This window comes from Myxocyprinus asiaticus, chromosome 36 (genome assembly GCF_019703515.2).
Source record: "Myxocyprinus asiaticus isolate MX2 ecotype Aquarium Trade chromosome 36, UBuf_Myxa_2, whole genome shotgun sequence".
In the NCBI taxonomy this organism is placed as follows: domain Eukaryota; kingdom Metazoa; phylum Chordata; class Actinopteri; order Cypriniformes; family Catostomidae; genus Myxocyprinus; species Myxocyprinus asiaticus.
In genome coordinates, this window is record NC_059379.1 from 42,092,840 (window position 1) to 42,108,864 (window position 16,025).

Below are 16,025 nucleotides of genomic sequence, written 5' to 3' on the forward strand. Positions count from 1 at the left end.
TTTTGAGCCCTTAGAGTCAGCTGAGCTCAAGGCACTCTCTTTGAAGACTGCCCTCCTGACTGCGCTTACTTCCATCAAAAGGGTAGGGGACCTGCAGGGGTTTTCTGTCAGCAAATCATCCCTGGAGTTAGGTCCGGGTTACTCTCACGTGATCCTGAGACCCCAACCGGGCTATGTGCCCACGGTTCCCACGACTCCTTTTAGGGATCAGGTGGTGAACCTGCAAGCACTGCCCCAGGAGGAGGCAGACCCAGCTTGGCGTTGCTGTGTCCAGTGTGAGCTTTACACATTTAGCACGCAGAGCCTTAGAAGCTCCGAGCAGCTCTTTGTTTGCTTTGGTGGTCAGCAGAAAGGAAGCGCTGTCTCCAAACAAAGGATCGCCCACTTGGTCATCAACATCATCATGATGGCATATCAGGCTCAGGACATGCCACCCCCTGCGGTGTTACGAGCCCACTCCACCAGGAGTGTGGTGGCTTCCTGGGCCCTGGCCAGTGGCGCCTCTTTGGCAGACATCTGCAGAGCAGCGGGCAGGGCAACACCCAACACCTTTGCAAGGTTCTACAATCTCCGGGTTGAGCCAGTCTTGTCCCGTGCATTGGCAGGCACGAGCAGGTATGTTCAGGGACAACTGGCCGGATGTACCGCTTGCGCATAGTGCCTTTCCCCTCCCTTGAGGTGAAGACGTGTGCTCTTGACTCCCAGTCATGTTCACAGACTGCGATCCCTTTATGACTTTCCTCCTTAGCCCTCTGGCAGCTGAGTTTGTGGAGAAACTCGCTGACCAGCCCAGTATGTGCGCTAATGAGCCCCTGTAATGAGGTAGTTGCTCCACATGTGCTGGTTCCCCGAAGGCGACCCCGTGTGATATCTTCCGCAAAATTGTTTCCCTGACGGCAAACTGCGTCTTCCTTGGGCAGAGGCCCCTCTGCCCCCGGTCGCCATGCTCTGTAGAAACTCCTCCCCTTCAGGTAGGACCTACCATGGGACCTCTCCACATGACATATTTCTGACAAGACTTGGTAAGACCATGTGACGTATTCCACTCAAAATACAAATAATAATAAAATCAGGACTGTTACCAAAACTGTCAAAGAAAAATGCTGCAACCCCCCCCCCCCCCCATCTTTTTGGGCGAGATGTGGTCTTCACGGTGTCTTCCCCTTGGGAGGGAGACCTCCCGACACAGACACTTATGGCTCCCAGTCAGTTAACAAATTCCACTCTTTTTGGGGAGAAAAGAGAGGGAAAAGAGGCCTCGGCTGGGCTAGACTTTCCCTGTAGCTGGGCAGTCGACTTGTTCCTTATGGACCGTTTGATGTCCATAAGAGCATTGGGGGAGGTTTTGTGACAGCCTGGTGCGCTGGCTACGAATCACACAGCAGTCTGCCCGTCACACACCACCAGTTCATGTAACACAGTTCAGCTAGTTGTGGCGTTTTGTATAGGGACCCCTAGTGTCACTACATCGACACAACGTCGAGTGAGTGACAGGTAGGGAAAGTCCTGGTTACTTTTGTAACCTCCGTTCCCTGATGGAGGGAACGAGATGTTGTGTCCCTCTTGCCACAATGCTGAACAACCTGCTGAAATGCCCAGGACCTGATCTCGGCTCCTCAGCACAAAACCTGAATGAGTGGTTGCATACCAGCTCCTTTTAAGTCCTTCACTTCCGTGCACCTTGTCAGATTCTGAACTTTGCTTCACAAAAAAAAAAAAAAATGCTAACACTTGGAGTGGCACACTTACTTTTAGCAGCATCCACATGCTTTTTTGTATGAACATGCTGCGCAATGTCGGTGCGGACTCTATGGGCGATGGAAAAGCGAGCTCCACAAATCTCACACCTCACTTTACTAGGCACTGTCTGTGACTCCTTTTTTAGAAATGTAAACTCTTTTTGAAGATCCTCATTATATGTACATGCACGCTTCCCTTGACATTTTTCCAGCCACAATTTCATCTGTGTGCTCTTTCAAACTGACTCTTCAATCAGTTCACTAACTGGACGTCTATTGATAGGGGATTGTGATTGGATAGTTTAATCCAATCATGTACTTCAAATGACACGGTGTGATTTTATTGGTTTTACAAGCCATATCCTTGGCTACCTTCCATTAGAATACACACGTGACTGAGAAAGTCGCATAGGCAACAGAGAAATTTTAGGAGAGGGGAAATATGGGACAAAACATGATTTTTCAGAACAAGTCGGGCACTAGAAAAAGTGCTTAAATACAGGACTGTCCCGGGAAAAATGGGATGTCTAGCCACTCTATCTTAACTCAGGGTTTTTTTTATGACCTGGGACCTCATTCCACCCCTGCAACAATTTTTATTTTTTAAGTAATTAAAATTATATTAAATAAATTCATTTGGAATATGGTGGAACTGAATGACTATTGAAGCTCATGAATGTAATATTATGATTCATCATCATTAAATTGAAGAACAGCAGGAAAGCTGCATTATATATGTAAGGTAAGAGTAGTTATCTGTAATTATTTCAGATTCCCATTGACTTGCTTGCTTGCAAAATGTCACATTCAAAGTGCTTTTGGCTGTTTACGTGGTCATCCAATTAACAGATGTGTCACATGTGAGTGAAAAAAAAAATCAGATTTGGGCCACATTCAACTGCGGTGTGAACGTAGCCTATGTGTTTGAAAGGGGTTATGCAGAAAGTGTTTTTATCACCCACTGTCTAATCCAATTTCTGTCTATAGGAGTTTCCCCACAGTAGTTTAGTTCTGTCTTAACCCATTCAAAGCTATATATTACATATCGAATGAGCATTTCAGCTTTACAGTGTAGTTGTCCAAGTGCTAGTGAAATATCTCTAAAGAAACTTTGAACTCAAAATACTTTATTCCGCAAATTAAGATGTGTGTGCATGTGTGTGTGTGTGTGTGTGTGACATTGTTGCTGTGTCTGGAATGATTAGAATCACAGTGAGACTGAGAAAATATAATTGTGTCTTAGCATCTACTCACTGGAACCACACCACACGCCATGGCGAGCAGACAGTAAACATTCTATATACTTTACATTTGACATGTCCTTCACTCTTTATTTACCTCATCTTGTCTATCTATCCAACAGATCATTTCAGGACCTTGCGAGGCAGATGGACTATGCTTATGGCACTGTGAGGGACTCAGCAGTGTACGATTACTTCAGAGCCAAGGGCACAAACCCACTGGAGCAGGACAACACGTACGCGGAGCTGTGGAGGACCATCAGCAGAAACAATGGACAGGACTTCTCTGTGTCCAGCCCCTCTGAAGGCATACGCAAGGTACATATATCAACTTTGTTATACATATTGTATCACAAACTCAAATACATTTGCATAAATTATTTTAAGTAACAAATTATTAGGGCTGGGTATTGATAAAGACTTCCTGATTCGATTCAATTCACATTCACAATCTCTCGATTAAATTCTGATTCAGATAAATTTGGTTCCCTATCTATCACTCACTCTACGTTTTGTCGATGTAGTGACATTAGGGGTCACTCTTGGGAGCCCGAGACACCTCTGGTCTTTGATAAAAGGCCAATGAAAATTGGCGAGTGGTATTTGCATACCACTCCCCCGGACATACGGATATAAAAGAAGCTGGTATGCCACCACTCATTCAGATTTTCTTTTCGGAGCCGAACGGTTGATGTTTACCGAGCTGACTGTTCATTCACCTCTGCTGGATCTGACGGCGCATTTCAGCGGCTTCTCCCTCCACTGAACTGGTGCACTGCAGAGAACGCCCCTGGGCACTTCGGCAGAAAAAAGAGAGTATATTTTTCTAAAAGAGTATATTTCTCTAAAAAGAGCGGCACACATGGAACGTCTTTTTAAAGACGCATCTTTTTAAAGATGCCGTTCCGTTTGTGTGTTATTCCTGGTTGCGGTCGTTACCTCTCAACTTCGGACGGTCACGATCGCTGTCTTTCGTGTCTGGGCGCGACCCACGCGGAGACAGCGTTCGTGGATGGATCATGTACTCACTGCGAGAACATGACCATTGCAATGTTGCGGTCGCGGCTTGCTTTCGTAAAAAGACCGAGGGCTCCCCGCCTCGGTCCTTCTACCTACGGGTATGAGACCAGCGCAGCTAGCACTGGGGGCAATTTGGGGACCCCAAAGGGACCACCTCCACCGGGTATCCCCCCCAAGGACCTTCCATTCCCCAGCATGCTCGTCTGCCCTGATCGGGCTTCCGGATGAGTCTGCTGGCTCATCTCACGGTGAGTTCGACCTCTTGTTTGGAGCCTGCGAATCTGATGAGCTCTCGAGCGCAGCATCGGAGAGTGGGCTCGTCCAGTCGGACGCAGAAGCCTCAGCTGGGCTCCCCCCCTCAGGGAAGGTTGCCCAGTCACAGGCTGATGCGGAAATGACGGACATGCTTTCCTGGGCGGCCGCGAGCGTCGGGCTAGAGTGGAACCCTCCACTCTCCTGAACCCTCACAGCTCGATGATTGGTTCCTGGGCTCACGGCGCCGCTCAAAGCAGCCACGCCCCGCTCCAGTCCCTTTCTTCCCGGAAGTACACGTCACTACCCTCGATGGCGGGGCGGCCAGGGGCTATTCGGCGATTCCCCCGGTGGAAAAGGCGCTCGCGTTGCACCTATGCCAGCAGAGCACCACCACCTGGCATGGACACCCAAAGCTCCCGTCCAAGGCCTGTAGATTCACTACGTCCCTGACAGCCAAAGCCTACAGTGCCGCTGGACAAGCTGCCTCCGCCCTGCACTTCATGGCTCTCCTGCATGTCCACCAAGCCAAGGCGCTAAAAGAACTGCACGAGTGTAGTTCCACCCCAGATTTGATGCAGGAGCTGCGCTCGGCGACCGACCTCGCTCTCTGGGCGACGAAGGTCACGGCGCGGTCTCTCGGGTGGGCGATGTCCACCTTAGTGGTCCAGGAGCACCACCTTTGGCTCAACCTGGTCGAGATGGGTGAGGCCGACAAGACATGGTTCTTTGCTGCCCCTATCTCCCAGGTTGGCCTATTCGGCGACACCGTCGAGGACTTTACCCAGCAGTTCTCGACGGTGAAGCAGCAGTCAGAGGCTATCCGGCACATCCTACCCCGGCGCGGCTCAAGATCCCATCCCCCTGCGGTGACTGCACCGGCTCCGCTGCAGCCCACCTCTTCGGCCTGAGCCTGGCATTGCCCACCGCAGGAAGCAGACGCCACCCCGTCTCACGGCCGGCCTCCAAGAACCCACGGAAGACTTTGAAGCGCCCCTAAGACAGGCGACACAGGGATGACGAAACCCACCTTGGAGCTGGTAAGCAGACCACTCCATCCCCCGGTGGAGGGCCGGGAGGAGAATCTGTTGTTGCTTTTTTATTTAATTTTGCCGCATGCCCAAGTGGCTGTGGTACACAACAGTTCAGCAAAAGAGTGGTTTCCTTGTTCCCTGGGTCACATAACCGGTGTGCACGGCCGTCATCATGACCACCGTCCACCTTTTCATCCTTGCAGGGTTGGTGCTCCAGCGGCGGTCTCCCCGCCAGGTAAGTGCTTCGATGTCCCTGGACTCAGCACGGCCACAACATGGCGTGGCACCTCGGGCTCTGCCCTGCCGCGAGGCCCCACCTGCCGGTACGTCCAACGAGATTGTCCCTTTGCTCCCCCTCGCTCGGAGCTTGGATGCGTGGCTTGCGCTTTCCAATCCGTCGCGATGGCTGATCCGGACCGTCCAACTCGGCTACGCGATTCAGTTTGCCAGGTGTCCGCCCAGGTTCAGCGGCATCCACTTCACCTCGTTGAAGGACGAAAACGCTGCTACCTTGCGCACGGAGATCGCTACCCTCCTACAGAAGGATGCGATAGAACCTGTCCCTCTGGCTGAGATGAAGACGCTACTTCATTGTACCGAAAAAAGGTGGTGGGTTGCAGCCAATCTTGGACCTGCGAGTACTGAAACGGGCTTTACACAGACTCCCATTCAAGATGCTGACGCAAAAACGCATTCTGGCATCAAAATTGGTTCGTGGTGGTAGACCTGAAGGACACGTACTTCCACGTCTCGATTCTACCTCATCACAGACCCTTCATGCGGTTTGTATTCGAGGGTCAGACGTGTCAGTACAAGGTCCTCCCTTTCGGTCTGTCCTTGTTCCCTCGCGTCTTCACGAAGGTCGCAGAGGCAGCTCTTGCCCCATTAAGGGAGGTGGGCATTCACATTCTCAACTATCTCAACGATTGGCTAATCCTAGCTCACTCTCAGGATATGTTGTGTGCACAAAGGGACCTGGTGCTCTCGCACCTCAGCCGACTAGGGCTTCGGGTCAACTGGGAAAAGAACAAGCTCCTCCCGGATCAGAGCATCTCTTTTCCTCGGTTTGGAGTTAGACTCAGTCTCATTGACAGCACGCCTCACGAACGAGCGCGCACAGTCGGTGCTGACCTGTTTGAAGGCGTTCAAACAGAAAATAGCGGTTCCACTGAAACTCTTTCAGAGGCTCCTGGGGCATATGGCATCCTCAGCGGTGGCCACTCAGCTCGGGTTGATGCATATGAGACTGCTTCAACACTGGCTTCAGACTCGAGTCCCGAGATGGGCATGGCGCTGCGGGACACATCGCGTTGTCATCACGCCAATCTGTCACCGCCTCTTCAGCCCTTGGACCGACCTCGCGTTTCTACGGGCAGGCGTTCCCCTAGAGCAGGTCTCCAGGCATATCGTGGTCACGACAGACCTCTCCAAGACGGGCTGGGGTGCTGTTTGCAATGGGCAAGAAGCCGCCGGCTTATGGACGGGCCCACGGCTGTGTTGGCACATCAACTGCCTCGAGTTGCTGGCAATTCTGCTTGCCCTGCGGAGGTTCCGGCCATTGATCCAGGCCAAGCACGTGTTAGTTCGGATAGACAACACGGCAACAGTAGCATATGTCAACCGTCAAGGCGGACTGCACTCCCGTTGTATGTCACAACTCACCCGCCGTCTCCTCCTCTGGAGTCAGCAGTACCACAAGTCGCTGCGAGCCACTCACATCCCGGGTGGCCTCAACACTGCAGCGGATGCGCTGTCATGGCAGGTTACCCTCAGGGGAGAGTGGAGACTCCACCCTCAGGTGGTCCAGCTGATCTGGAGTCGATTCGGACAGGCACAGGTAGACCTGTTTGCCTCCAAAGAATCCTCCCACTGCCCGCTCTGTTACGCCCTGACCGAGGCACCTCTCCGAGGTATAGATGCGCTGGCACACAGCTGGCCCCCTGGACTGCGCAAATATGCGTTTCCGCCAGTGAGCCTACTTGCACAGACCCTGTGCAAGGTCAGGGAGGACGAGAAGCGGGCCATCCTGGTAGCACCCTACTGGCCCAGCCAGATGTGGTTCTCGGACCTCACGCTCCTCGCGACAGGCCCCCCCCCCCGGCGAATTCCCCTGAGGAAGGACCTTCTTTCTCAGGGATGGGGCACCATCTGGCACCCATGACCATACCTCTGGAATATCCATGTCTGGCCCCTGGACGGGACACGGAAGACCTAAGCGGTCTACCACCCGCGGTGGTAGACATGATCACTCAGGCTAGGGCCCCCTTTACGAGGCGCCTGTATGACTTTAAGTGGTGTCTGTTCTCTAAGTGATGTTCTTCCCCCAGAGATGCACAGTCGGATCAGTGCTTTCCTTCCTGCAGGAGAGGTTGTAAGGGCGGCTGTCCCCTTCCACCTTGAAGGTGTATGTAGCCACTATAGCGGCACACTACGACACAGCGGATGGTAAGTCCTTAGGGAAGCACGACCTGATCATCAGGTTCCTGAGAGGTGCCAGGAGGCTGAATCCCTTCAGACCGTGCCTCGTTCCCTCATGGGACCTCTCTGTAGTTCTTCAGGGTGTACAGAGAGCCCCCTTTGAGCCTTTGCAGTCAGCTGAGCTTAAGGCGCTCTCCTTGAAGACTGTCCTCCTGACTGCGCTCACCTCCATCAAGAGGGTAGGAGACCTGCAAGCATTCTATGTCATGAAATGTGCCTGGGGTTCGGTCCGGGCTACTCTCACGTGATCCTGAGACCCTGACCGGGCTATGTGCCCAAGGTTCCCACGGCCCCTTTTAGGAACCAGGTGGTGAACCTGCAAGCGCTGCCCCAGGAGGAAGCAGATCCAGCCCTGACGTTGCTGTGTCCTGTGCGCGCTTTACGCATCTATTTGGATCACACGCAGAGCTTTAGAGTGTCTGAGCAGCTCTTTGTCTGCTTTGGTGGACAGCAGAAAGGAAGTGCTGTCTCCAAGCAGAGGATCGCCCACTGGCTCATTGACGCCATAACTATGGCATATCACGCCCAGGATGTGCTGCCCCCGGTAGGGCTACGGGCCCATTCTACCAGGGGTGTTGCAGCCTCCTGGGCCTTGACCAGTGGCACCTCTCTAACTGACATTTGCAGAGCAGTGGGCTGGGCAACACCTAACACCTTTGCGAGGTTCTACAACCTCCAAGTGGAACTGGTTACATGCCGTGTAGTGGCACGCACAAGCAGGTAAGTCCGGGACAGCTGGCCTGGTGTATCGCTTGTGCATAGCGCCTTTCACCTCCCCTGAGCTGAAGATGTGTGCCGTTAACTCCCAGTAGTGTTCAAAAACTCTGTTCCCTGGTTAATTTCCTCCAAGCCCTGTGGCAGATGAGTTTTTGGAGAGACTCGCTGCTGGCCTACTACACATGCTAACTAAAGTCCTGTACTGGGGTAGGTGCTCCGCATGTGGCAGTTCCCCGTAGGTAACCCCATGCGACATATATCTTCCACAAATTCGTTTTCGTGTCAGCAAACTGCGTCTTCCTTGGGAAGAGGTCCCTCTGCCCCAGTCTCCATGCTTTTAGTAACTCCTCCCTTGTAGGGTAGGACCTACCGTGGGACATCTCCACATGGCATATTTCCGACATAGCTTGGCAAGACCATGTGAAGTATTTCCACTTAAATACCCCCCCTCTGGGAGGGGTGTGGTCTCCGCGGTGTCCTCCCCTTGGGAGGGACACCACCCCGACTAGACCTGGTCGGCTCAGTCGGTTAATCCCCCTTTTTTTGGGGAGTGAAAAAAAAGGGGGATAAGAGGCCACGACTGGACTAGCCCGTCTCTATCTTTTGGGTAGTCGACTTGTCCCAAAGGGCCGTTCGACACTCATAACAGTTTTGGGGGAGGTTACGTGTCGGCCTGGTGCGCTGGCTACGAGGCACACAGTGGTCTGCCCGTCACACACCGCCAGTTCACGTAACACAGTTCGGCCAGTTGCAGCGTTTTGTATAGGGACCCCTAGTGACACTACATCGACACAACGTCGAGTGAGTGATAGATAGGGAACGTCCTGGTTACTTGCATAACCTCCGTTCCCTGATGAAGGGAACGAGACGTTTTGTCCCTCCTGCCACAACGCTGAACTACCCGCTAAATGGCCGGGACCTTGTCTCGGCTCCTCAGCATAAAACCTGAATGAGTGGTAGCATACCAGCTCCTTTTATACCCGTATGTCCGGGGGAGTGGTATGCAAATACCACTCGCCAATTTTCATTGGCCTTTTATCAAAGACCAGAGGTGTCTCGGGCTCCCAAGAGTGACCCCTATTGTCACTATATTGACACAACGTCTTGTTCCCTCCATCAGGGAATGGAGGTTACGCAAGTAACCAGGACGGTATATTTCAGTTATGTCAAATTTGCTTACATATATAATAAATTCTCTCTCAGCTAAAATCAGTTAACCTATACATGGGACCTTCTAGTTTATTAAATTTTGTTTTACAATTTATTCATTAATTTTTGTCATTTTCATATTCGAACAATATGGGAGAATAAGTGAGCAGGAAACCGCGCACCCTGAGGCTGCGTTCATTGTGACCGGGGACTTTAATAAAGCCAGTTTAAAATCAGTCGCACCAAAATATCATCAGCACATTAGTTTCAACACACGAGGGGACCGGGTTTTGGACCATTGCTACTCTCCGTTCCGGGATGGCTACAAATCCCTCCCCCGCCCACCATTTGGCAAATCGGACCACTCTTCCATTCTGCTTCTGCCCGCTTACAGGCAGAAATTGAAACAGGAAGCACCCACCCTCAGAACGATCCAGTGCTGCTCGGACCAATCAGATTCTACGCTACAGGACTATTTTGATCACACGGACTGGGAGATGTTCCGGTCCGCCTCTGATGACGACATCAAGCTTTACGCTGATAGCGTAATGTGTTTCATCAGAACGTGCGTAGAGGAAGTGATTCCGACCAGGACAATACGGATCTATCCGAATCAGAAACCATGGATCAATAGCGACTTAATGTGCGGACCTCCGCTTTCAATTCCGGGATCGCAGAGGAGCATAAACAAGCCAGTTATGCCCTCCGAAAAACTATCAGAACCGCAAAACGCCAGTACAGGAGCAAGACTGAAGGACAGTTTAACACCACCAACTCTAGAAGCATGTGGCAGGGAATTAACATCATCACGGACTTTAAAGGGAATAAAAACTCCGCCATGAACACCGCTGCCTCTCTACCGGATGAGCTAAATACTTTTTATGCTCATTTCGAGGGAAATAACACCACCCTCGCGGAGAGAGCTCTCGCGGCTGAAGCTACAGAGGTTAGTTCACTCTCCGTCTCTGTAGCGGATGTAACCCGATAATTCCGACGGGTGAATATCCGCAAAGCCGCGGGCCCAGACGGCATTCCCGGCCGCGTCATCAGAGCGTGCGCAAACCAGCTGGCTGGTGTTTTTACGGACATTTTCAACCTTTCCCTCTCTTTGTCTGTAGTCCCCATATGCTTTAAAACATCCACCATTGTGCCTGTACCAAAACAATCAAAAATAACTTGTTTAAATGACTGGTGTCCTGTTGCTCTGACCCCCATCATCAACAAATGTTTTGAGAGACTAATCAGAGATTACATCTGCTCTGTATTGCCACTCAATCTTGACCCATTGCAGTTTGCTTACCGCAACAATCGCTCCACTGATGATGCCATTGCATCTACAATACACACTGCTCTCTCCCACCTGGAAAAAAAGAACACTTATGTGAGAATGCTGTTTGTAGACTACAGCTCAGCATTCAACACCATAGTGCCCTCCAAGCTAAATGAGAAACTCCGGGCTCTGGGCTTAAACAGCTCGCTGTGCAGCTGGATCCTGGACTTCCTGTCAAGCAGACACCAGGTGGTTAGAATGGGCAGCAACATCTCCTCATCACTAACCCCTCAACAATGGAGCCCCACAGGGCTGTGTTCTCAGCCCACTACTGTATTCCTTGTACACACATGACTGTGTGGCAACACATAGCTCCAATGCCATCATTAAGTTTGCTGATGACACGACGGTGGTAGGTCTGATCACTGACAATGATGAAACAGCCTACATAGAGGAGGTGCACACCCTGACACACTGGTGTCAGGAGCACAACCTCTCCCTCAACGTCAGTAAGACAAAGGAGCTTGTGGTGGACTTCAGAAGAAAAGACAGAGAACACAGTCCCATCACCATCAATGGAGCACCAGTGGAGAGAGTCAGCAGCTTCAAGTTCCACATCACTGAGGAACTCACATGGTCCATCCACACTGAAGTCGTTGTGAAGAAGGCTCATCAGCGCCTCTTCTTCCTGAGACGGCTGAGGAAGTTTGGAATGAACCGCCACATCTTCGCATGGTTCTACACCTGCACTGTAGAGAGCATCCTGACTGGCTGTATCTCCGCCTGGTACGGCAATAGCACCACCCACAACCGCAAAGCACTGCAAAGGGTGGTGCGAACTGCCAGACACATCATCAGAGGTGAGCTTCCCTCCCTCCAGGAAATATATACAAGGCGGTGTGTGAAAAAAGCTCGGAGGATCATCAGAGACTCCAGCCACCCGAGCCATGGGCTGTTCTCACTGCTACCATCAGGTAGGCGGTATCGCAGCATCAGGACCCGCACCAGCCGACTCCATGATAGCTTCTTCCCCCAAGCAATCAGACTTCTGAACTCTTGATCTCCCATGATCAAAATACATCAGCACTGCACTTTATTACCCTTACTCTTATATCTCACACCGGACTGTCATAAATTATATTATTATTATTATATTATGTTCTCTCTTAACAACTGACTATCAACCGACAGCCTGAATGTCAATACAGTACAATACTGTACATTCTATATATATATATATATATATATATATATATATATATATATATATATACTTTTTTTATATATTTTTATTTTTAATTTGTATTGAATAATGTGTATCTATATAGTAAAAAAAAAAAAAAAAACGTGTATTGTATACTGTACAGTGTATGTTATTATTTGTATATTGTTGAGTGTAATTATGTGTATAACAGATGTTTAAATTGTGTTGTGTTAATTTGATGTTATTGTAAATTAGTATATGTCTCATCACTGTCACGACTGCTATGTTGATCGGAACTGCACCCAAGAATTTCACACACCATTGCACTTGTGTATATGGCTGTGTGACGATAAAGTGATTTGATTTGATTTGATTAGAATTAAATGTACAGCTGACTGTACAGAACAGAAAGGATATTAAAAGAAACATTATTTAATGACAAATGGATTGTGTGGATCTCATCTTTGGACACACATTACAACATGGAAGTACTATAGTAGAGGAGAAACGTTTTCGAGTGCATACAAGTTCAGAATGTGAAATCCTGTGGATGGGCCAATTAGAGTACGTTTAGATCAATTGAGCCCCTTTGACACAGACAGAACTCAGATCAGTGAAGATCTGTCTCTAGAGTATGCTTTTAATGACATAGCACTTTGACAATAAATACTGTTTAGAAAGGTTCCAATTTTCCTTCAGTAACGTTTAAGGATATAGTTTAGAGAACAATGGTCTGTTGCAATACTTTTTAAAGGTAGCAGTCATAAAAGGTTAGAATGCAATGCCAATGTTGGGCCTCATGTATTCAGATAGAAGACAAAGGCAGGCCTAACACAGTCATAAAAACATAACTTAAGCCCCCACCTTCTAAGTCGTAAATCTTACTGATAAAAATCGCGCCAAAATCAAACAAAGGGAGTCCAAAACAGACTACAGATCCATGAAGCCTTGCCCTCTAAAGGATCGAGCTCTCAACTCCTATTGGATGAGGCACACAACAGAACGTCCCTCAAACATGACATCATCAGGACTTCAAATAATTCTGAAATGCTTCCAAAGTGGCTTCCAGCAACTTAGTTCACCGAATACGGACGTAGCTTTTTGCTGCTCTCCGGTGCAGCCTCGTGGCATAAGGAAGTAATGTCCGACTTGAAACTGTAGCCATACAATCTCCATCTCGCTGGACGAGTTGAGATTACTCTGTGTTCAACCGAACACTCTGACGGATCCGAAGGAGACCGCCGAGCAATTCGCATCTTCATCCGTTGGCCTACATAAGTGAAGAGATTAAAGATTTCTCTTCCATCTTCAATCAAGTCGACATTTCTGAGTTCTCCGCCAGCCCGCCGAGAATCAACAGCCGTACCGCCCTCTGAGAATCAACAGCCGTACCGGCCGCCGACAGCGCGAGGAAACGGCTCTCGTCATCACACGAGCCTCAAGAAACCGGGTCAGAGTTAAAGGACGGAGGAAAACACATTCTACCTGTGTCCTCATGCGATTCAAGTAAGAGGTTACGTTTGGGCAGAGATAGAATATTATAGTGTGTTATTCTTGTGTTTCAAGGTTTTTGCTTGTACAGTTTACGGACCGCCATGTCCGCTCATTATTAATACTCAGGGTATTAATTATCACGAATTTGTTTTGCTGTATTATGGTCCAACCAAATTGGACTGTTGTGCATTTTCGCCATCGCGGGTGAGACAGCAACTGAGTTCATCCATTAAAGAGTCAAATAACAAGGGACTTTTACGAGCCCGCTCGTAAAACCGCGTCTCTGAGTGATGAACACGGCTGCTTTATCTCCAGCTATCGCGAAATCAGCTTTCGGGCTGTCACTTAATCATCTCTCTCTCTCTCACTAACCACACTGACACACACACACACACACACTGTCACACACACACCTTATGTGTTATAGGATTATTTTTATTTCCATATCTAATCATATCACTGTTTAGTTTGTAGTTGTAAGTCGGAAGTTTATTGACTGCATTGTATTAATTATTAATTGATATTACTGCATAAATAAACTTTGTTTATATTACAAAGAGAAGTGTTTTGGTTTGTTTTGCATACGCCTGTGTCGTGCTGACGGGATGTCAGTGCTCGGATTCAAACCTTCATTCATTGTTTTTTTATTCGAAAATCGATATTCTTCGGATGTCGATTTTCCTAAGAAAACAATCTAATATTGAGACTGTTTTAATATTCGGTTATTAGTCCCTGATTTCAGGGTGGTGCCCCGTCAATGTTAATCCTTATTAATATTCTATTGATTTTTGATAATTGATAATTATCTTTGATTGAATTAGAATGATCAATAAGCTAGTGTTAATTTTAATGTTTCATCGATGTTAACAATTGATAAGTGTTGATTTTAAAGGATTAAAAAAAAAGCTAACATTGATTCTCATCAATGTTCTATTGATTTTAATAATTAATAATTATCTTTGATAATTATTAATGATTGCTAATAACCAAACTTGCTCCTAAACGTAGCACACTACATTTACTGGAGTCCTATATGAGGTTTTAATGAGTTAGATCCAATTAATTAATTTAAATATTGATTAATAACTACAGAAATAATTATTATTTCTGATAGTAACACTGATCTAAACAACCAGTAAAGCCCTACACCAATAACCCCTTAAAAATCACCATAAATGACGATGCTCATCATTTACTCACCTTAATGCCGTCTCTAGCTCGTATGACTTTCTTTTGCGGAACACAAATAAAGATATCTTGATGGAGATGCAATTCAATAGGATCAAACACTTTCAAGCTTCAATAATGGTATAAAGGCAGCGTTAATCCATACGACTCCAGTGGTTTAATCCATGTCTCCTGAAGCGATATGACAGTTTGGGGTGAAAAACAGACCAAAATGTAACTCCTTTTTCAATTTAAATATTAACATCTGCATACATTGGGGGTATGTGTACTGTAAAAAGTAACTGTTGCAAGAGCAGATCTGGTGCAACTTTACCCACTCACAAGATGCATGGATTAAATCAACAGGAACGAAGCAGAGGTATCCAGCAACAGTTGCGATAAAAAAAAAAAAAAAAAAAAAAAAACCTTTATTTGAATTTAAAAGTAATAAAAAAAATAAAATAAATAAAAATAAAATTAAATAAAAAACTGCCGCATACACTTTCATCAAGGTTAGGATAAACATGCAAAACATTCACATTTAAAACAGCGCTGACAAATTACAAATAAGAAAGCACACTTAGACAACCAATCTGTTTGGGTCCTGGAATTAAATACAGCTGGAAATGGACTCCCCTAGTGATTATTTTTAATAGGTTAATGAGGGCCATTCATTAACTCAATCAGTTAGTCAATCAGACAACTAATCCCAGTATCACAATGGTGCTCCAGTTAGACTATACTTCACAAGTGTATTTCAATTATAAATAGCAGTACTAAAGCAGTCACAGCAGTACTGATACAAACACAGTTCTTAACAATTTAAACATTTAAACATCTCAACATTTAAAGGGTTATTGAAAAAATGTCAAGTTTTTTGTGAATTGACAGTAAGTGCAATTGATAATTAAAATTATCAATTGAATTTGACAGGTTATTTGACAGTTTTATTTTAATGGACAGGCTTTTACAACTCTGTTTTTAATGTAAATCAGAATTGTAAAAAGTACACATACTTGGAAGCTTCCGTTTTAAACATGAACATACAGTATATTTCTATAGCTCTGTTTAATTTTACGTTTTTAATTGCAGCCACCCCTAAAATAGGTCATACCATTGACATTGTCTGTGTGGTCAAAGTGCCAAACCGAATGTATGAAGCTTATGAAAAATAATGATTAACCAATTAATAATGATAATACATAATTTACCAATGGGGTGGAAGAAAGATAAAGTTATTTCTTTAAAAAAAAAAAAAAA

The 16,025-nt window shown here is 47.4% G+C and overlaps 1 protein-coding gene across 1 annotated transcript in view; it reads left to right on the plus strand.

The window, feature by feature from the left end:
* Positions 1-16,025, plus strand: part of LOC127427159 (glutamate receptor ionotropic, delta-1-like) — a 764,896-nt gene that overhangs the window by 684,725 nt on the left and 64,146 nt on the right. The window contains exon 13 of the mRNA XM_051674595.1: positions 3,103-3,298. Within this exon, the coding sequence (XP_051530555.1) occupies positions 3,103-3,298 (196 nt within the window). The remainder of the gene's footprint in view (positions 1-3,102; positions 3,299-16,025) is intronic.